At 42.3% G+C, this 21719-nt stretch overlaps 3 protein-coding genes across 4 annotated transcripts in view; 2 read left to right on the forward strand and 1 right to left on the reverse strand.

Annotated features, from left to right (window-relative positions):
- Nucleotides 1-249: 249 nt before the first annotated feature.
- Nucleotides 250-7216, forward strand: ubxn4 (UBX domain protein 4). Its single transcript, XM_048238813.1, has 13 exons — nt 250-440; nt 1189-1291; nt 1398-1426; nt 1586-1704; nt 1982-2174; nt 2491-2623; nt 2791-2845; nt 2971-3135; nt 3218-3345; nt 3924-4026; nt 4820-4951; nt 5549-5772; nt 6372-7216. The coding sequence occupies exons 1-13, from the start codon at nt 359-361 to the stop codon at nt 6508-6510; spliced, it is 1605 nt and encodes a 534-aa protein (XP_048094770.1). The 5' UTR covers nt 250-358; the 3' UTR covers nt 6511-7216.
- Nucleotides 7217-7427: 211 nt separating this feature from the next.
- parp14rs3 (poly(ADP-ribose) polymerase family member 14-related sequence 3) lies at nt 7428-20129 on the reverse strand. 2 transcript variants are annotated; one of them, XM_048238812.1, is made up of 29 exons: nt 19955-20129; nt 19594-19784; nt 19373-19394; nt 19068-19259; nt 18423-18493; nt 18204-18225; nt 17912-18073; nt 17545-17781; nt 17134-17370; nt 15148-16682; nt 14793-14865; nt 14563-14667; nt 14275-14337; nt 13989-14165; nt 13723-13889; nt 13577-13628; nt 13298-13402; nt 12976-13038; nt 12717-12893; nt 12174-12346; nt 11921-12014; nt 11263-11382; nt 11087-11149; nt 10812-10988; nt 10545-10727; nt 9806-10453; nt 9460-9623; nt 9158-9332; nt 7428-7986 (listed from the first exon to the last, which is right to left on the reverse strand). In XM_048238812.1, exons 1-29 carry the CDS (start codon nt 20124-20126, stop codon nt 7691-7693), a joined length of 5916 nt encoding a protein of 1971 aa, XP_048094769.1. In that variant the 5' UTR covers nt 20127-20129; the 3' UTR covers nt 7428-7690. The 2 variants fall into 2 exon arrangements, with proteins under 2 accessions (XP_048094769.1, XP_048094767.1); XM_048238810.1 differs by having other exon boundaries at nt 18204-18228.
- Nucleotides 20130-20386: 257 nt separating this feature from the next.
- nmi (N-myc (and STAT) interactor) overlaps nt 20387-21719 on the forward strand; it is a 7095-nt gene continuing 5762 nt past the window's right edge. The window contains exons 1-4 of the mRNA XM_048238444.1: nt 20387-20477; nt 20641-20689; nt 21326-21388; nt 21471-21629. Of these exons, the coding sequence (XP_048094401.1) occupies nt 20651-20689; nt 21326-21388; nt 21471-21629 (261 nt within the window). The 5' untranslated portion in view covers nt 20387-20477; nt 20641-20650. The remainder of the gene's footprint in view (nt 20478-20640; nt 20690-21325; nt 21389-21470; nt 21630-21719) is intronic.

Here is a 21719-nt window from a genome sequence, read left to right on the forward strand (position 1 = left end):
GCCAAACAAGCATACACAAAAGTTTCAAGAGTGGGGGATGGAGTAAAAAATATGGAGACAAATTGAAGTGTGATTTATTTTCGCGGAACGGATGTACAGGACTGAGCGGCGGTCATATTTTGTACCGCTATGCGGTACATCTAGTTTCATATACATTTGCAAAGCACTACACAGCCCATTCAGCCAACCTACGCAGGTGCATTGATGTAGCCAACTAGTACTACAATTCCCATAATTCTTTGCACCCTGTTCCGTGATTACAGACTGAAGGTTCTAGCTAGCTGTACACACAGTCAGCATAGATGCATTCAAAAACTGCCTCACAGTAAATTGATATATCTAAAAAAATTCTGCTGAGATGTTGTGGTTCGAGGGTTCAATACCAGCAGCTATTGCCGCTGCCAAACAACAAAATGCAGTATTCGTCGTCGTTATAACAGGTACATGTCTTAACCCAAATGACAATGTTAGTTTGTCATTCCTAGGCACTTGGATTAGTGTCAGGGCCTAGCCAACTCGGTTAGTAAAAGTAGCTAGTGTCATTAAAGTAATAGCGTTTACCGACTGCTGGTATTATTGAAATATTGCATAACAATAGTGTGTCTTGAAACACCCTTCTGCTACTTGTTCGACTCGTGTGATGCGGTGTCGTTGTCTAGAAATCACGCTACAATGGTTAATTTGTTCTAGCTAGCTAATTAGCTAGCAAAACGGAGTAGTAGGTGACGTTAGCGATTTTGCTATCTAGTTAGCTAACACTGAGGCGAACTGTTGCGTGTCATCTGGTGAGTAAACGAAACATTTGGTGCAGCTACATTGGCCCTGTGTTGGATAGAGATGAGACAGAGTTGGCTAAATGGCCGCATGTAATATCCTCAGTCTACGGTTTTGACGACCTTGTTAGCTCGATGCTTGTAGATTACAGCTACATTAAACAACGCTAACGTTACCCGATACTATTATTTTTCATGTCAGCTGGGTGCAGGCCAGCTGATTGCTCATGAGTTGTGTTTATTACAATGCGCGAAGTGTTGCAACCATAGACTGTAAAAAATGCAACTCCGCGAATGTACCAGTCATGTCTTTCCATGAAGGTGTCTGTTCAAGTCTGTGTTTTAATTTTACGTCCATCGTGATTTTAGTGATCCCTCAGTGTAACGTACTTGATCTGTTTCCGCCCATGTATAGGTGACGATGAACTATCCGCACAGATGATGTCAAGCTGGGAGGATGAGCAAGTCACCGAGGCATCCAACAACTCATTTGTAGCCATTAAAGTAGACGCCAAAAGGTACAGTGGTTTATCGGGGGGGGAAATTATTCTGTTCATCATGTGTGTGACCGATTGTGCCTTGTGAAGTAAGATGGTGTCTAATGACGTTCTCTGTTTCTTGCAGTGAGACATGTGTCCAGTTTTCTCAAATATGTATCCTTCCACACAAGCACTCTCTCAATCAGTAGACCTGTGTAACATATGGTATCAGTTTCGATTCAGCTATTCTGGATGTAAAAGTTTCATTAGTGGTTTTCAGTAACTTTTAGTTTGCCAGCTGATGAATTTCCTTAACATTTTTGATGAAAAAAGATCCTGTGGTATGCGTCCCGTCTAGTTTCTTCATTGGAGAGAATGGGATTCCCCTGGAGGTTGTAGCTGGCAGTGTGTCTGCAGAAGAACTCATAAAGAGAATACACAAAGTCAAACAGGTCTGGCTTGATGTCTCTATCAGAGTGATGTGCCACATTAATAAGAAATATCGCCAGTTAAAGAACCACAGACTCTACCTTTAACCATGAGCTAAAAACATCCACATTTTCCCTTTAAATAGTTTATTGGGGGAGGTAAAAAGGAAGCAAACTTGGCAAGCTATTTCAGCCATGACAGGATTTATTTCCTGGATGTGTGTCTGTTTTCTGAGGGAATGGAAGGCTTTTGACCTCTACTCTTTTTGGTAACCTTCAGTGTGTGTCCTCTGCATCTTAGATGCACTTTCAACAGGTAGTCCATCAAGACGACAACAACGCGGCCGAGATGGAAATGCAGGCAGAACTGTCCCCCCAGACCAGCATGGCTCCAGAGGCAGCCACCCAGCACACACCAGCCCCCCCTGACCCCGAGCCGCCTGCCTGCCCCATGGAGAGCTTGGACGAGCCAGCCCCCACCGGCACGTCAAAAGGTGAAAGCTCCTGTCTTCCATCTTAGCACAAAAATAAAATTAGTGGTCACTCACTCACTTCCACTCATCACTCATTATATGTGTCTGCCAAGACCAGCTTGGGTATGTTTAGATTGTGATTCAAACTGTATTTTGTACTCCTGCTTATGTAGAAGGTACCCTTATGTAAAGGATGCTGCTGTGGCTGCTAAAATTGCAATATTGCTACACAAGTTAAACATCTTCTCTTTAGTATTTGACAGCAGTACATGACAACAGAATCTGGTATGTGAAGTCACTTTTCATGTGGCCCCTTCTGTTTTCTCGGCTGTGTAAGAATGCCTGTCGAGACCAGCTGAGGAGGACGGCGCCTCGGGCCCTCAGACGCCAGGCGACGACATGAGCCTGTCCTCGGACGACGTGTCTCTCGCATCACAGTCCGAGGAAGGGCTGGACGCCAGGGTGGAGAGGTGAGCGCACATCGGACGCAGCGGTTGAGCTGTGTAGAGGATCAAATTTAGCTGATGGATGGACAGAATTGTACTCTAATGTATGAGACACATGTTATATTGAGCCGAGTATGAGAGTAACTTGAGACATAATGCATTTATTTAAGTAAATAAGTGTTTTTGTTTAGGTTGTCCAAGAAACTGGAGGAGAAGAGGGAGCAGAAAAAGAAAGGGGAGGAGGAGGTAAGCCGCTCTCAGAGTCTCAACATATGTACATCCAAATGCTTGGATATGAGTGCTGAAATAAAGTTTGTCATCTGATGGCGGTCCACTGCTCACTCCACCACTGATGTCCTGTGCGTTGGCAGAATGAGATTAAGAAGGAGATGGAGCGACGGAAGCTGGGGAAGGACATGCTGGATTACAAACGCAAGCAGGAGGATGAGCGAACCAAACAGATGCTGAAGGAGAGGAATCGGGAGAAGGCTGAGGAGAAGGCAGCGCGCGATCGAGTCAAACAGCAGATAGCACTGGTACGTAGTTATTGATGTGCTACAGTAGGATCTACAGTAGAATCGGAAAAGTGTGCAAATAAAAGATTGTTTCCATCTGCAGGATCGTGCTGACCGGGCTGCCCGCTACGCAAAGAACCACGAGGAGGTTGAGGCGGCGAGGCTCGCAGCCTTACAGGCCCGGCAGGCTGAGCAGGAGGCCAAGAAGGAGTCCTCAGCGCGGGAGAGGAGGTACAGTGCCAGTCAGAGAGAGCATTCTACATTTGTTTACCGCTTGTTGATCTCAGTTAAGGAAAAATTAAGAGTTCAGATGCAAAACCCTCTACCTCTGTCAAAAATGAGATAACGATGGTGAGTGAATGCTCTCCACACATAGTATACGTTAATCAAATAATTTTGCTTCAAAACCCGCTAAATACTCTCTTCCAGGTCTGAAATATCGTTTTGTAGGCAAAAACCTATAAAAAAAAATGCCCACTTATAATAAAAGTGGTCAGACGGATTTAGAGGGTTTTGCATCTGACCTCTTCAAATGAAGGAAGTATAATGATCAGTGACGCATCCAAATGTTGTGAGTTCTCAATCATTAATTGTATTGTGTTGATTGTGTAACAGCTAGTACCCAGCCTCAACTATCTTTGTTGTACACCATAAATGTCGGTATAAGTGATCCATCGGGAGTTTATTTTGGTGTCTCTTTGGCCCTCGCCTTCTACCGTAAACCGCTCCGTCTTCATCCTATGACAAGGGATTTGCAAGCGCTGGCGAGGTGCAGGTGCGTTACGGTGTGTGTTCTCCCCCTCTCCCAGTGCCATTGCGAGGATACAGTTCCGCCTGCCAGACGGTTCCTTCTTCACCAACCAGTTCCCCTCAGAGACCCGGCTGCAGGAGGCCCGGCAGTTTGCCGCACAGGTTTGTTTCTATGGTGATGATTCCGCCCGTCCGCCTGTCTACCTTCCCCCGGTGGACGATAAAAGTGCATTAAGCGTGTGTTTGTGTGGCATTGCGTCGTCTCCATACCCCCCACATTAACTGGCCTTGTTAACTGGTGATTGGAGCAGCCTGTGGGCCGTACTTTGTTAATTTTGACTTGGCCCCAGTGCAGCTTATAGGCTTTAGCGTTACAGTGTTGTAAACTGAACACTGTCTGCTTGGTTAGCACAGCTGATGGCTCACCAGGTCGCTCGGAGAAGTGTGCTCGGGATCAACGGATCAGTTTCCAGACTTTACACACTGATTGAATGTGTAGCTCTGACACTCTTTACAATTCCCTGGATAAGGAGGTTTGCCTAAGGACAAATCTAGGTTGGGCCATTGTTGTTTGGACACTCCTTGTCAAATAAAAGTGTCTGTGTTTGATGTGGTGGCAGTAATGCATGTCTGTGAAGACTATATTGGGAATAATGTGTTTATCTCAAACACTCCCAGAGGTCACTGATGTTAGGAAGCCTTCCTTTGTGAAATGGGTCTCTGCTGTGAGCTACCCAAAAATATTATATAGTAAAAAAAACTGAATTTACATGATACAGGCTGGCAGACAGAACCAAGGTACTACACTATGTCTCTAATTACACACATCTTTTCTGTGGCTCCTTACACTGGTGCATGTCCATGTTTAATATCTCAAGAGTCTCTCTCTCTCTCTCTCCCCCCTTTCCCTCTCCCTCTCTCTCTACCTCTCCCTCTACCCCCCTCTCATATATAGGAGGTTGGTAACAGGTACGGTAACTTCTCCCTGGCTACCATGTTCCCCAGGAGGGAATTTACGGGAGATGATCTGGAGAAAACCCTGCTGGAACTTGAGCTAGCCCCAAGCGCCTCAATTGTCTTGCTGCCTGTAAGTAACCTTCATTTCTCCTGGCTGTCATTACTGGTAAAGAATGCTTAATATGGAAGCAGAAGTGTTGTCCTAGACCAGAGGTTCTCAACGTTTTTGGGGTTAAGGCACACCAAATATCAAAACAAAACAGCAAGGCTTATGGTCACACATTATTATAGGCTATAACAGGGGTGTTCATTCTTATGCCCATATCTTTTCTATACAGAGTGTTTACGAGCGTATACAGAGCGTTTACAGCACACTGCTGTAGGCCATATCAACCACTTTAGGAAACCTAAAACCATTTTAGTTAAGAAGCAGGGTCATTGATGCATTTAAAAAATAGCCTTCTGGTCTATTTCATAAGCCTGTATAAAAACACAAGCCTCCTCAGGCTTCCTCTCAATTTAGTTTCATGGCCCATCAGTTGAGAACCACTAACCTAAACAGTGATGGTTAAGTTGTTGCCAGGTTACAACTGTACCACTTGTAAACCAAACAGAGATGGTAATATTTTATAGTGCTGTTTTAACCAGAAGCCAAATGTAATTCTGCCTTTCCGTGTAACCGTTTCTCTTCTATTTTTTCCTTGTGCACGGGACATGTCACCTGCAGCAGTCAGGCAGGTCGGCCAACTCGGTGGTGCAGTCGTCGAGTGGGGGCATCTGGGCGCTGCTTGGCACCATCCTCTACCCGCTGCTGGCTGTGTGGAGGTTCCTGAGCGGCTTCCTCTTCTGCAGTCCCCCGCCTGCCTCGGGAGGAGCGGCGGCCGCCGGCCAGGCCCCCCCACAACGCAATGCCACACCCTCCAGTGGAGGTGCCGCCGCCGAGCCAAAGAGGTGAGCCGCCATCACAGTCTGTCCGGGGTCACCGAGGGAGTTCTCCCGTTTTAGTTGGGAGGTCCCGTTTCCCTTGTTTTGACGTAGAAATTATGAGGATGTTGGGGTCAAGTACGTTGTTGTTGGATGTGGTGCTAAAGTGCAAAATGATTCAAAATCCCTGTACTATTTTTCCGTAGTGAAAATCACTTTGTCACAGACGATTACTTATGGAATACAAAGTCATAGCACTGAAGGTAGCATTTAGGTGGGAAGGACCAGGCACTCAGTGGGTGTGAGAATACAGGAGCACAATGGCCAAAGAGAACACCAGTACAATGCTCCAAGGGTCTCAGTATTCCCTTCATAACATGCATCCCGTGACTACAGGCTCATGGCATAGCTCCATTTGAGTGCTTGAGCCATAAAGTGTGTTTTTTATTATTTTATTATTAAGGCTGTGTTAAACCAGTTGTTTCCTTTCCCTGATCTCCCATCTCTCCCTCTCAAATTAAATCAAATCAAATGAGGCTTTATTGGCTTGAATGAATTAAGTAATTGTTGCCAAAACTAAAGCTATAACATGTTCGTAATCAACTTTACACTCTCTCCCTCTCCAGGGAGACGATTCGCAAAAGGGTCCTGGAGAAACGGCCGGAGGACTTCAAAAAAGATGGCAAAATCTACCGGCTACGGACCCAAGAGGACAGCGAGGACGAGAACAACACCTGGAATGGCAACTCCACCCAGCAGATGTAGAGCGAAAAGCAACAAGTCCTCCCATACCTCTCCTCGCTTTCTTTCAGTTCTCCCTCTCTCTCTCTCTGATCCGGTTGCAATCTTTTGAATGTGTATGTGTGTGTGTGTGTATGTATGTAAGTATGTATGTATGTAAGTGCGCGTGTTAGTCCAAATGGTGGGTTACGCTGAGTTTTAGGCCTTTGCTTTTTTTTTATGGAATAGGGGGTTATAGTGGTGTCACGCCCCCCTCTTGTGTCCATAAATGTTTCCTCAGCTAATCCCTCTGCATGGGTATAAATTATAATCCAGTTAATGCCATCATCTTGACCGAGTACCCCTTGTGAGCAATCTACTGGACAACTTCTCCTGTAGGCAATGACAATGGTGTCTTTTACTCTTAACCTGGATTAAATAAAAAAAAAAAAAAAACAAATGTGTTGGTTAGGAGGCCCTATTTGCCTGGTGTGGGAATGACCAGAGTACTGAATTGATGGGTTTTTATTTAACAGTAATCCCGTTGACCTAGAGGACGCTACATGAACCTGACCAAGGGCTCTTAGGCAAGGATGCGTTTGCCACCAGCAACACGTTTTATATCAAGGTTCCCAGCTCTTGGTTAAGACCGACACGGAATTAGAATGTGTTTCTATTAGTTGATGATGGAATCCACTCTAGCATTCTTATCTAACTAGAAGACTGATAATAAAAGATGTTTTTCAACAAACAAGCTCTCGACGGGCTGGTGTGAAATTCCTTCTGTCTTTTTGGTTGACTCACAGTTCTCGTTAGTAGACTCTTGTCGTGCTTCTAATGCATTCAAATGCTACATTTATATTTAGACACGTAAGGAAAGTCTAAAAATGGTTACTTTAGATTTCATAACAGCAATATGGTTTCAAGTTTGTTATCAAGCATTTTGAAACAAACAAAAGCCATTCTTACTCAGTCTGGACGTGTCCCAGCATTCTAATTTAATAGAGTAAATTGCTGAAAAATCTTAAAACATGTTGGCCCTGAGTTAGTTAAAATTCCAAAGTTTATAGAATATGCATTTGTATAGAATAGAGCTACTTCAAAAGGTAAATGTTGATTATTAGAATTACATGATCGTGAGAAGTATAATATACTAGTGCAGTATTCCTCTCAGAAGAAGCTCCATTTCCTTCAAAACTAACAAGCCAGTTGTTTATGCATTCAATCATGCTTTTTTAAATGTGATTAGGTAGTCAGGGTAGGCACCAGCATCACAGAACACCACAAAGATGAAGGGATTCTGCAGGTTGTCCACGGCGCAGTCGTGCAGGCCAGCTCCTGGGTTGCTGGCGTCCAATGGGTCAGGCTCCTTCATGCCGCCTTTGGATTTGCAGGGAGAGCCGGTCAGCACGCTGGCCAAATACATGTACTTCAGGCCTTGATCATCAGGGTTGGAGTAGGTGTCATGGCTGGAGTACCATGCCTCTTTGGCAAAGTATGTTCCTTCACCATGCACTGTGGCTGTACAAAAAAACGGAATGTTATTCTGAGACACAATTGTCCTCGACAATAATTTCAGAGGAAACGAATACGTGTAGGTAAAAAAGCTTAGATGGCCTTAGAGGTTTATGTCTGAAGTGATGAATGCTGGAGAAGAGGGCAACACTAATACTTGTGATTTTAAATAGATTGGTCAGACTGCTTTGTACACTAAATGTTTATGGAATTGAGTGCTTTTCATTGCACATTTCTCTTCAAAACTCATTAGTTCTCTGGATGCGAGTTATCTGTTTATTCACATGTCCAACCTGCAGACAGGCAGGCAGTGTTCAACTCAATACAAATTGTACACTTGTTGTCTTGTTCTTAGGTAAGAACAGAATCTACGAACACTCAAGTGCACTCATTTGAGAACTGACTTGTTTGTGCAAAATTTCCATCATTTCAGCAGGTGTAAAATATAATAGAATGACAATTAAATGGCAACTACCGGTATATATTCTATCGTTTATGATATTTTGGAATAAAAATATTTTATTTATTATTTTATCATTTTTATCATTATTATTATTATTCAAAGCATTAAGGTATTCTAAAATAAATAAAACACACTTCAACATTTCTTCAAGGAAGATATCACTCATTCATGAAGTGAATAGAGTCTGGTGACTCACGATTGGGATTGGAACGATGGGAACACTTGCATTGCGATGGGCACTAACTTTAAAATCATTAGTCCAGCCTTACCAATCACATTGGCCAGAGATTCCTAACCTTACTTCCTACTTCGCCTAACATTACAAACGGACAATAAACGGCATCAACAGTCAGGAAACAATGTATGTGGGTCTACCTTTTCTGTAAATAAATGTCTGTATTTTCGCAACTGCATGTTTTATGTTTGCAGGTGTTGCTGCTACTGTTGATCACAATAAGTTTTGGTTTCGTCTTCCCCTCTTGTCACTGATTGGCCTGACATTTTTCTTGTTTGAGGTATACGGTTATGAACTATAGTAGATAAAATCTTGCTGAAAGAAGATCTAGGTGTGGTGGGGCCAGGCTAGGTGAATGAGGCCCATTGTACTAAACCCAATAGGTGATTCAGAGGAGATAGCAACCAATTATCTTATTTGACATGCCTCTAGCTGATGAAATTCATCCATGCTCCAGTAGGTAGATAAATAAACCGTACCATTTCTCCCACAGAAACTCCTGTTGAAGCCATACATGTTGATTTTTTGAGCGATTTCCTTGGTTGTTCCATGGTAAAGATGCCGCTGATTATTCTGTTTTGGGAGCCTTTTATCAATGGTCTGCTTCAATACCGCATATCTCTGCCACTGGTCCCGACATTGAACCCTTTCGATCTGTGTGTGGGCATAAATCAATGTTAAACCCTTAGAATATGTTTTTAGGAGTAAAGACACAGCCTAGAGCTTTCTTCAAAACTAATGAAGCACATGTTTGGATCTTGTTACTTGATAAGTGAGTTACCTTGACTACTTGATACTTTTGAACATAGCCTTGGTCAACATTTATGCTACTCCTCAAAAACCCCTTTTCAATTTTCTTGTACTCTTCTGATGTGTTTGAGAGGGGGACAATTTCATGTTTTTTCCCAGTCATCGGAGTCCATGTGGCTGGATGATGAATGACAGCTAAAAAGGAGGACAAAACGTTCAAAATGTTGAGGAAGTTATTTAGTCATTGAATTGTGCCACAATAATGATTATGCACTAAAATCCTCTGACTTCAACACGGATGGAGCCCACTTAGATTAATGCATCAGTGACCTCTGAAAATTGAGGAAGTAAAAAAATAACAAAGTCGTCAAGTTTACCTGTGTCTGAGTCACCAAGCAGAGTTCGTTTAACACACCTCGTTCTCCCCTTACTGTCCGTGCACGTTTTCTCCTTCAGGTCCACCGTGTAGGTCTCCCCTTGGTCCGTAAAAGTCACCTTCTTCTCTTTCCGGTGGAAGGCCAGCTCGATGGTGTAGCTGACGCTCGATCCGAACGCCTTCCACACCCCGGCCTCGGCCACCTCCCACCGCAGGGTCTCCTTGACCCTCTTCTCCTCGCTTTTGCGTGTCTCCCTCTCCTGCGCCCCCAGGAGGAGGTCTTTGATCTTCACCACTGTGGCCAGCACGTCGTCCCTCTTCCCCGAAACGGACAGCTTGTCGCTGGCCTCTGTGGTGATCTCCACCTGCTGGCCCTGGCTGAGGGCCACTAAGGCCTGCTTGTCGGACTCGGAGAGCTGGGGGAGGTGCCTGGAGACCACCTCCTCACGGTCACACTCCTCCGACAGCAGGTCGTCCAGGACCTTTCGGACCAGCGCCAGGTCATTATGGGATGTACTGTAAGCTTCAACGGCCATGACGGGGAATGACACATTGGTTAATGCAGCAGATGAAGATACTGAGGGTTTGGCAGGGCTACACATAGAAGAGCGCAGTTTCTCAAAAGCCCCAAAGGATTGCCTTAATATGCCTGCACACGATAACCAAAGAGACAGATGTTAAAAGATGTCATCAAAGAAATGCATATATATTTATGATTTGGGGAAAATGTCTGCACCCACCACTTATTGTTATGGGGGTCACTTTCTTAAACTTCTTTAGAGCCTCCACAAAGTCTGGTAACATCTTGGTTTGGAATACGACAACGTGAACAGCCTTTATAAATTTTGGGCGATTGACTGCAAAATTAGAAACGGCCTCAATCATGGCACGTGCAACCTGAGCAGCTCCTAAGTTCCCAGCACCTAAGAAAATGGATGAAACACATTACCAAACGATGCATTTTATTGCAATATGTGCTGTAATGACCGCTGTTACCATTGGCTTACCAGTTCCTAGTGCTGGAAAGGAGACAGACTGGATACTGTTTTGTTCACACAGTTGTAGGACTTTGTACATAGAGCTCATGATTTCCTTCTCTTTTGTTTGACCAACCAAGTGGACAATGTGTTTAGTTGCCAGGTTCCCTGCCTGGGTCAGGACTACACCATCACTGGGTTGGGTGCCTTGAAAGGAAAAACAGGATTGTTAAAAATCAGCGACCTTTCTGATATCAATAGTCAGTGACCTGTTTTGAGATCAATTTGGAGATCGGAATACATACCCTTGGCTTTGCACTCATCCACAACAGTCTGTCCAGCCGCTTTGAGGATGGCCCCTGAGACTCCTGCTCATTACACAGTATACATGGTTAGGATTTAAAGTGTTACAAAGACACACAAAAAGGGTCACATCTTTGAAGAATAAAATCATGTCACACTGAGAGGGCAAGCACCTCACCTGAATTCAAGTCGAGGCTTGTGTTTGTGCTACTGACTATGGCCTGCGTTGTCTCTTTTGTAATGTCACCACAAAACACTTTGACTTTAATTTTCCCAATCATTGTTTCAGTGTTTTTGCCTGTGCCGAAGAGGATAAAACATAGACTTGTTACAATCAGTTTCCCTTGTAACTGTGAAGTACACAAAATTAGCCTGGCAGCCAAAACACAGAGACCAGCCAGCAGCAGCACACACAAACAACACAGATGTGGGGTCCCCATTGTCATGCAGGCCCAAGGTGCAGTTGTCACACACGCCAAGCAGTTGAATGGGCTCACAGGCACCATGGTCAAATTGGCGCCTGGGCCCCATGCTTGAAATGGCACACAAGCTTGAATTTCTACATGAGCTTCTCAGTCAAAATGATGAACAGGCCCCACATTCAAATTGGTGCCAAGGTTTCACGTACAGTATATCTTTGTGAGAATTACACTGATCTAATCATTTTTCATATCAGACTAAACCTTTGACCGTATTCATAGCCCCGACTAAAAACAAAAACATTAGCTGAAGAACAAACTGTCTGAGAACTCTTCAGCTAACCCATTACAAGTAAAACTCATACACAGACTTTCACTCATGATTTGAACACGGCCTTCAGTGTTCTCAAATCTAACCGTCTAAGATGTCTTCCTCCTCCACATCGCTGTCTTCTGCCCCCTTAATTTTAATATCTTCATCGTCATCATCATCATCACTATCTTCATCATCCTGTCAACACATGTGGAAATATTCAATTCACAAATATAATTAACTAAACACATGATGAAACAAATGATTCTTAAGATAGGGTAGCTTCTGTGTTTGCAAGTTCCATCTCCCTGTGCCAACCATGTCCTTGGACAGCAAGACTCACTTGGTGACCCATACCTGCTTTTTGGCTGTCCACTGCTTGATGCCATTTATAAACTCCTGGAGGATCTCGTCCCGGTCAATGACGATGTAGACCAGCTTAAGGACGGTGGGAGAGCACTTGGACAGATGGTCCTCCACACCCTGCAACATGGCCATGATGGCCTCTTGGCCCTTCAGACCACCACCACCTTCACAGTAACATGAAAAAGAATGAAAGTGATGACAAAACTTGGGGTAACCTTGTATGTTGCCAGGTGACCAGGTGACTAAATAGTGTTGTGATTGGATTATGTTAACAAGTTGCCCACGAATGATTTGACATGTCCAAATTTGTTTCTCCAAATTAAAGTGGAAAACTTCTAACATTGCTCAGCAACATTACCCAGCAACATTGGTCAATGTGAAACAATACATGTGTACAATCGCCACATGTATACAATGTGTACAATGTGTGTAACTGTTGATGTGTGTACTCCATCAAAATCATACAGTGGGCATATTTCATATGGTTACGTCATATACCGGTACTGGTAATGTCTAGCCATGAAGTCTTTTTACCAGTGCCAACTGCAGGAAAGGAGACCGTGGTGATGCCTTTCTCCTCACACCTCTCCAGAACGTTCTGTACGCGAGCTGTCGCATCGGCAGCAGAGTGCGGACCCAACATGTGAATAATGAAATCGCACTGCAGTTTGCCAGCACTAGTCACTGCAGCTGTGTTGCCTTTGAGCGAACCTTTATCATACAAACATAGAAGAGTACAAAGGTGAGAAGGTAAACCAGAACAATATTGTTTTATTACATTGCCGGGACTCACCATGGTTCTGGCACTCCTTCTCGACTGACATTCCAGCTGCCCTGAATATAGCTCCTGAAACGCCTACAAAATAGATAGGAACTGCTGTTATACAATACATAAAATAGCTTGATCTACAGTAGTAATATCACTGCTGTTAAAGAACTCAGACTATTTTCAGTGTATGACTTAATCTTTTTTGACAAATGATTTTGCATTCATGAATGCCTCCCTGGTATGTTATAGTTTTGAGCCAACTGTGTACCTGGCTATGCCACCTAAGAAGCTTTCGGTCATCAGTTTTATAAGTAGTTTGGCAGTACATATGATTTAGAAACTGTACCTCCTTTCAAGCTCATGTCAGTGTTGGTAGTGTTCACAATGCCTTTCACTGTCTCCTGGGTGAGGTCACCTTTCTTCACCTGAATTCTCACACCACCAATTTTCACTAAAGTAGATAAAAAAAAGAGAGCATATAAACATCATGACAACCATGAAGCAAACCGATTTGTAGACTGATATTTTACAGTTAGGGGTATTCTTTTATACAACACTTGTATATAACACTCACATTATGAAAACATTTTAACCTCAACATAGTAACTACAGTACAATACTGTACCTTCATCTGCAGGAAGTGTTCCATGGGGATTGTATATAATAGTAGAGGAATGCTACAAAAAACAAGAATAACATCAACTTAATAGAATAACAGTTTTAGAGGGGGTCATACAGTGCATAGGCTAAAAGCTTGTTACAGTGACCAACCTTTGTATTCCTTTTTTTGAAGTAATCAGAGGATTCGTCAAAAACTTTCTGCTCAAAAATGACCAGGTTCATGGCCTTAATGCTTGATGAGGTGGTACGCGACAGATGATTCTCCAGACCTTTGAGAATTGCTCCAAGGGAGTCTTGTGTTTTAATACCACCCCTCCCTGTATGCATGAGTTGATGTTGCATTAACCAACAGCATTATGAGCCTCAAAACACATGCAACATTCCAATACAATTTCCCAAAAGTGCAGTATTCTCACCAGTTCCGATGGCTGGAACTGACAAAGAAGACGCTGTGTTTCCTTCACAGAGATCTAGAGCTTTCTCAATGGAGGATGTGATGTCAGCAGCAGTGGTGGGCCCAACCATGTGAGCAATGTGTTTACACGATAAACTCCCACCAGACGTGAGAACCACAGCATCATTCTTTTGAGTGCCTGGAAAATAAAAACGGAATGAAATGTAATGTAATAAAATATAATTATACAATATGTTCGTATGTGTGCTCCCAATTCTGTGGAATGATCACATGATTCTCTAACTTACCAAGAGCTTTGCATTCATCCTCTACTGATTGGCCTGCTGCTTTAAGGATGGCAGCTGAAACACCTGTTAGGAGGACATACTCAAATTATATGTGATCATGTTGTGAAATTCATTACTCATTTACTAATTATTAATCCTGCAATATACTTTAGCACTATCAAACCATGTAAACACAGATAGAGAAAAATATAATATAAGAGAGGGAGAGGCAGAGAAAGAGAGAGACAGAAAGAAAATGAGAGGGAGGGCCAGCTAGGTCAGATGAATGATAGCAACATGATAGCTTACCAGTGTCAAGATTCAGACTGCTATTAGTAGAATTCACAATGACGTCGACTGCCTCTTTAGTAATATCTCCTTTTCTGAGGAATACTGGCACACCACTGACGGTCACTGCTCACAAGAGCATGCAACATGCAACGAGAATTAAATCACTTGGTGAGATTCACTGCCTTACATAGGCTACCACAACATCAAAATGCAGGTAGGAAAATAATGGTCAAAACACACTAGGTCACCTTTTAGGTCGGTTCCTGAACTTGGAAGCTGGATGGGAGAGAGGGGAGTAGGGGCTGTTCCCACTGCTCTAGCCTGCACACAGATAGAATGCATACACAATAAGTAAACTAATGTCAATCAAAGGTAGCAACTTTGAGCATCACCATAAGAACACATTATCCTGAACTTCCATGCACTGACAAATATGTGCAACCTTAACTTATTTAGTGCAGTTAATATCATGCAGTGATTGAACTACAAGAGCAGCAGTCTTGTAAAAATATGTTGAACATTCTGATGAAGTGATAGTGATGAAATGAATATGAATTGCTGTTTGACTGCATTCCGAAGATGGGAGACTTTGGAGTGACTCACTGTAGGCTGTGGAGCGGTTGCTGTTGCTTTCACATCAGGAGGTTTCTGGACTGTGAAGAAGAGTTTGCATCCCATTTCCTTTGCTTTTGCCTGAAGGGACTGTTTATTTTTCTCCAGAACTTTGGACTGCCCTGCTTTAGAGTAGAGGAACGTGTCATTCACAATTGGTGTCAGTTTGTTCTTCACCAGAGTAACAGCATCTTTGATGGAACTGCTTGGTGCTGTAATCTTCAGACAAGGGGAGGCCTCAGTCTTGTTGGCTAATATGGTCACGTGAAGGGACTTCAGCTCGGGAGCTTCTGAGAGGTTCATACATGAATCAACAAATTGTACTTCTTTCACAGACTTCAGGGGAACTTCTTCACTTGTAGGCTTCTTGTTTTCTAGATATCCTTTGAGTTTCCTTGACACGTCTGCAACCAAGGAGGCGAAGCCACACACCTCAATCTTCCCCTCCAGAACTTTGAGATGGAGGACATTGTTGCTGGCTTTGACTTCATCGAGTAGGCCCTCATAAAACAACTTCCACTCCTCACCCAGGATGACCTTCTCTGGGTCAGAGGAAAGAAGGATCTCCTGTTCTTGGAGTATCTCCCCTAGCTTGTCTTCGGCACTCTTAATATCCCCCTTCTCCGCAATGATCTGAACAGATTCCTCTTGATTTGAGAGGGAAATAAAAATGTTGTTCTGAGCTAAGTCTCTCTCAAATTTATTTGGCCCAGCAAGCTTAATAAAATCTACAAGAGCTGATGACAACGCAAGAGGTTGATTGACAACATTACTCTGTTTGTCTTTCAGGATCTTCTCTGCCTCAGTCACACGATCCCTCAAGCCTTTGAGGACAAAAGTCAAGCTTGTATCATCTTTGGTAAACTCCATATCCTTAATTTGGGTGTGGACACGGTCCCATATGAAATCTAACTCCTCTCTGGAGCCCACCTGGATCTGTCTCTCAACTGTGTTCCTTTCCTTTTCCAACTCTTGGCTAGCAGTCGCTACAGTCTGCCTGATACCTTCCATGCAGCTCCTCACGTCACCCTGCATACCCACAACCACAACCTTAGCAGCATCTTTCTTATAGCGCACAGTGGCATTGAGGGAGCTAAGCTTGATGCTCTCACCCTCAGTCCGAACCCAGACGTCTGGTCCAACAGCCAATTCATCCACGCTGTATTTATCTAAAATGTCTTGGGTTGTTTTCTTGGCTTTACGTTCCCAGCTGGACCCCAGCCTCAGTGCGAGCAGCGACTCAGGGACTGCATCAAAACTCAATATCAGACATGGTTCTGTGGTTTTGCCGAATGCAACATTGCTGTGGACCTTCGCTAGTTCGCTCGTGATCTCTTTCTTGCACACTTCATTGCGAGTAAGGTAATCATAGAGGGCTTCATGGATGGGGATGGTGACATCCGAGGGCTGGACCAATGAGGAGGGGGCTGTGCCAGTCAGTCGCTGTTGGAGGTTGGAATGGAACACTGAAACACTCAGATCTCTATCACAAATGTGATGCTTCTTCTCCACGACTTGACTGACAACTGTAAAAGGGGATAAAGGCTCTATTTACAACAGGGCACCAACAAGCCAAAGTACCAAAGTCTGCTTCAACAGAGCAATTAAGATAACAGGAACAGTAGTAACATGGTTAAAGTATTGTATCAGTGAGAGCAACAGCTGTGTCAGTAAACAAAAGTTAGACTGTTCTGGATTTATTTTGTTTTTGTAATTAACATGAATGACATGCACTGTTTAATTAAGTATTATGCAATGGAAGCTAAATGGCTTAAGATTTCACAAGAAAATAGTGAGGGGAAAATGAACACATCTCCTCCTTGTAAGATAAACATGAGTAAAGGTCAAAAGAGCGTGTAAATTATAGTTTCACTTTAATGATCCTTCATTGTCTCACTGATACTGTGTTTGCTACAGATGCTGACCAACAGAACCTGCTTTTCTACAATCCTGAAACTAGTATGAAGGAGAGCATACCATGACAATCCTCAAAGGCAATTACGACACTTGTTCGACTGTCGAGCCATTGCAGGGACTTGACCTCTCCACCTCGACTCCTCTTTTTGTTGCTGAAGTACAGCATCAGTGCATCATCTGACACTGTGCTCATGTCACCTTGCACAAACACAGAGTCAGCGCGTTGTACACAAGTGGCTGTGATCTCCATGTTCTGACACTTTTTTGTGGAGCATCTCTTCAAAAAGGACTGTATGTCTATGGATAGAAACAGGTAGACTTAAATTATTGAAATAAATCATATATTTGTATTTCTTTAAAAGGTTATTTTTTACACAAAATAATACAAGTATTACACGAAGATATATAACTAGTTCATCATGTTACAAAGAAACGGCTAGCAGAACTTCATATGCAATGTTCCAAACTCACCAATGTCACTTTTGAAAGTCACCAGTATCTTTTCGTCATCCAGAATCTCCCATGTGTGTTCTTTCCCTTGACTGCAGCTGCCGATGTACAATGAGACAACCTTGAGCTTGCATGAGTCCCCAAACCCACTAAGGAGGAATCGACGAGGGTCCTGTCTCTTCTGCATGGCTTGCTCATTGTAGACCTCAACTGAGATATCCAGATCATGTTTTTCCCTGGCTAGAAACTTCTGTGCATCTGTTGGAGGTTCAAAAGCATTGTTCACATGCATTATTATGATGTTATTTGTTTGTTATTTTGTTATTTGTCTTGTTACTCAGTTGGATTAAATACAGGAGATGGTGCCAATAAATTCCAATGGTTTTACCTGACTGGTTGGCAAATTTAACAATGCACTGTTCCTTTCCATAGTTGTGAATTTCAAAGTTCTCAGAGAATTGTTCGAGATACATGTCGATCATCCCATTGTCCATTGAGGATTTCTTTGTCACAATGAGTGTATTGGCCTCACTGATCTCTTCTTTAGATACTGAGCATGACAAATACATACATGTATTATACCTAACTACATGGTTGAGTTTACCCATGTAACAGGAGTAAAATAGTTTTTCACTATATTGGTTTTAAAGTCATGTGTGCATCCAGGGAGTCTGACTTACCTTCTTGACATCCAGGCTGTGGCTGCTTTGTTGCAAAGAAAAATGAAAAACATAGGTTTCAATTATCTGACAGAATTTCAAGGAAACTATGAAGGTCAACATTAATGACAACAGAGGTCTGCCATTTTATATTCCTTATTCCCATGCAAAACTATGATTTATGTTTGACATAGAATGTGTTAGCCTAAACTACTTTATTGAGACTAAAGAAATGCCAACCGTGTTATCATGGTACACTTCCACACAGATGCCGAACTTGTGTCCCCTGTGGTTAAGTACCTTCTGAACATCTGCATACAAACAAGATACAATATGTATGTTACATTGACTATTGAATGCATTTTCCAACATTAATTAATTAAAAATGACTCCATAACACTTACCAGTTGTAAAACCACATGTATGCGTAATATCAAAATAGAATATCAAAGATAAGTATCAACATATCAAATATCAAAAGCAAAAGTCTATTATGGAGGCCCACATGAAGCTTTTGAATGTTTGTTCTACTATAGATAATATGGGGGTGGGTTCATGTATAGCTGTTTGTTACAAGGCTCTTCACAATGCTAGTAGAATGCTCCATTGACTTGAATAGGATTTCCCAACATTCTCCGCTGGCGCGTCAGGGTCCTGGTAGCCCTGTCGGGACTTATTTTCAGATAATGACCGCTATATATTATTTTTTGCATGTTTGATTCTGGTAAGTGCTGATGCATATATGTCTATTTATTTTCATGCATTTGATTTTCTGCAGGCCAAACAAGGTGCTAATGCACCTTACATGGAGCATACAGTATACTGTAGGCCCAAAACATTTTGCTTTGGCTAGCCACGATAAGTTACACAATGAGATCATCTTACCTGACTGAGATTTGAGCTTGAGAATCCAGTGATTATCTTCATGTTTATTGACTTCAGATCTGGGGGAGAATTTCTCAAAATACATGGACAAGACATCTTCATGAAGTGGGTTTTTGCTGCTCACAAGAAGCAAATCCACTTTCTGTGAGCTCTCATCAGCCTTGGATCCTGTGCTTTCATTGATAATTTCATCTAATAACAAAGTCAAACATTGTACAATTTGAAAACATTTTGTGTAGAATGTAGCAAACCCATAGCCTATTCTAATATTTCACTTAGATAAGTGTCATGGACGCATAGCCTACCTTTAGCTTCTTCAGTCACTCCCTGAGCATTATTTAAGACAGGAACATAAAATAAAAATGAAATTCATGTGTCATGTGTTTCCAAATATGTAGGGCACACGATCAAAAAATAGATCACTTCCTCATTTTAAAACAGTTCTTCCTTAATCCGATCTTCAGATTAAAAAGTAGGCTAATTGACTCAGATGGTGCACAATACAGTCAACTCATAGGCTACATACCTTCTTCGGTGAGGGAGGTATCGGCTTCTTAGATGGAATAGGTTTATTCATTTGAGGACGAGGTGTAACCGGGGGCTTGGTTTTAGCCAGTTTTGAACTGTCATTATCTGGCAATGTCACTGTCAGCTCCACCTCTCCAAAGCTTTTAATAGCTAGTTTATGCACGGTTTTATCAAGAACTTTTTTGGCACCTGAGAAAATACAATGTCATTAACTTTCATATAGCCGGTAGGCCTACTAGCACACATAAACACTATCACTGTCAAATGCAATTATCAACACAACAGCACATTAGTCCTAGGCCTAAATCCATTATTTCCTACTTTATGATTAACGTCAAAATAACATGACACATCCTCACCTTCCCCATCCATGTAAACGAGCATAGCCTTTTTGTCATCCGTAGGGTGTTTGCGAAGATCAGTTATTTCTCCTCCTGACCTTCTTTTGTTTTTGAAATATAATTCTAACTTTGGTCTGATGTTGTTTAAGTCATCTGGAAGACCTTCAAGAATTAATGTTTTCTCTTCCATATTTGTAGGCTAGGCCTAATTTACCAACAGCGGCTATGCATCACGATCAAGACGGTCAAGACCTAATTTGTAGTGTTTGTGAGAAAATCAAAATCAGCTGCAATGTAGGCTGTCGTCTCACAAGTCCATCATAGCATGCTTCTAATGATAAATAAGGTAAGGCAAGACCCAATACGATAAAGTCGTGGCAGTCCTTCGGAAAATCCCGAATAAACTAACCTGCTCCTTACATTATAGGCTATTGGAACACTTTCGCTTTTGCTTTAGGCTACCCATGTGATTTCTCAGAAGGAAACAAACTTATGTAGAAGGACTTGTTTTGCAGAGGCAACACGGAAAAGCATAAAACAGGTAGGGTAAATGTATAGGCTATATCAATTTAGATAGTTTTATCTGGTGAAATTACGACTAGAGGTGAGGTAAGTCTGAACGTTTTTCAATCGAAGCACAAGCTCTGAGAGTTGTACCTTACGATGTTGTTCTTCACCTGAATATTTTCGATTTCATATTTCAGTTCTAGCGTAATGTCTGCGAGTCAGGACGACACGGCCATGAACGCACAGGTAAATCATAAAGTTTGAGGATGTAGCCTATCAATACATTTTGTAAAACATTTCTATTCCTTAAAAGAAAGCCTGGCCAAGTTGATTCAATGAGTTATGTTCTCGAATTGCTTTCTTTCGGCGTTCAGACGATAGCATAGCTACATGTACACTGTAGCCAAATCGTCGTCAGTTTAGCCAAACATTGCATTTTTGTAAACGTTGTAGTCTAGGCCTACGCTAATGTTTGTATCATTCAATATCAACATTCATCTCAACAAATAGCAACATTTGATAAAACGTGAGTAGGCTACATTCTTCGTGTCAAATTTCAGCAAGTAGGCCTACGTCGCGCGTGCTCAATAGCGACATGGTCAGGCAGAGTTGAAAAAGTGGTGAAAGGTCAAGCCAAAAATAATTCAAAGGTGTAATTCGTTTTTTTTTTCTTTCAAAATGCTATTTTACCTAAAGTCGTTTCATCCTGAAAGCATCATGATTTTTTCCCCCATGTTGATATGGTTGATATTTCCTGAATTTCCCCTTGGGGATCAAGTATCTATCTATCTATGGTAGCCTAACCAGTGACCCCTGCATAGGCCTATTGATGAATCTGTATCCTTGTTGATTGACTGCATCCTTGTTCATCCTTCTTCATAGCAGCTCCTCAGCGAGGATGAACAGATCCTCAAGCGAGCACAAGCAGACTTGGAGCAATGGAAGGTGCTGTATATTCTACACATGGGGTTACATTGTTGTGTTCATATTCCTTATTAGATTGTAAAGATCATGTAATTTGATGTAGATGAAAGTTGAGAAAGCAGATCAAGAAAAATCAAGACTAACGTTGGAAAAACTGGATACAGATGAGACTAAGAAAAAAGCCCAGAACTCTACATCTGTGATCATGCAAGCCCAAGCACAGCTGGCTATGGATTCTGATAACAAAATAAAGGAGATTGAGGTATATCATTATTTGATGATGTATGAAAGATTTTTATTACACCATCACAATTAATCAATGCCAATATGCTACTTACTTTTATTTATACTT

This window comes from Alosa alosa, chromosome 3 (genome assembly GCF_017589495.1).
Source record: "Alosa alosa isolate M-15738 ecotype Scorff River chromosome 3, AALO_Geno_1.1, whole genome shotgun sequence".
In the NCBI taxonomy this organism is placed as follows: domain Eukaryota; kingdom Metazoa; phylum Chordata; class Actinopteri; order Clupeiformes; family Clupeidae; genus Alosa; species Alosa alosa.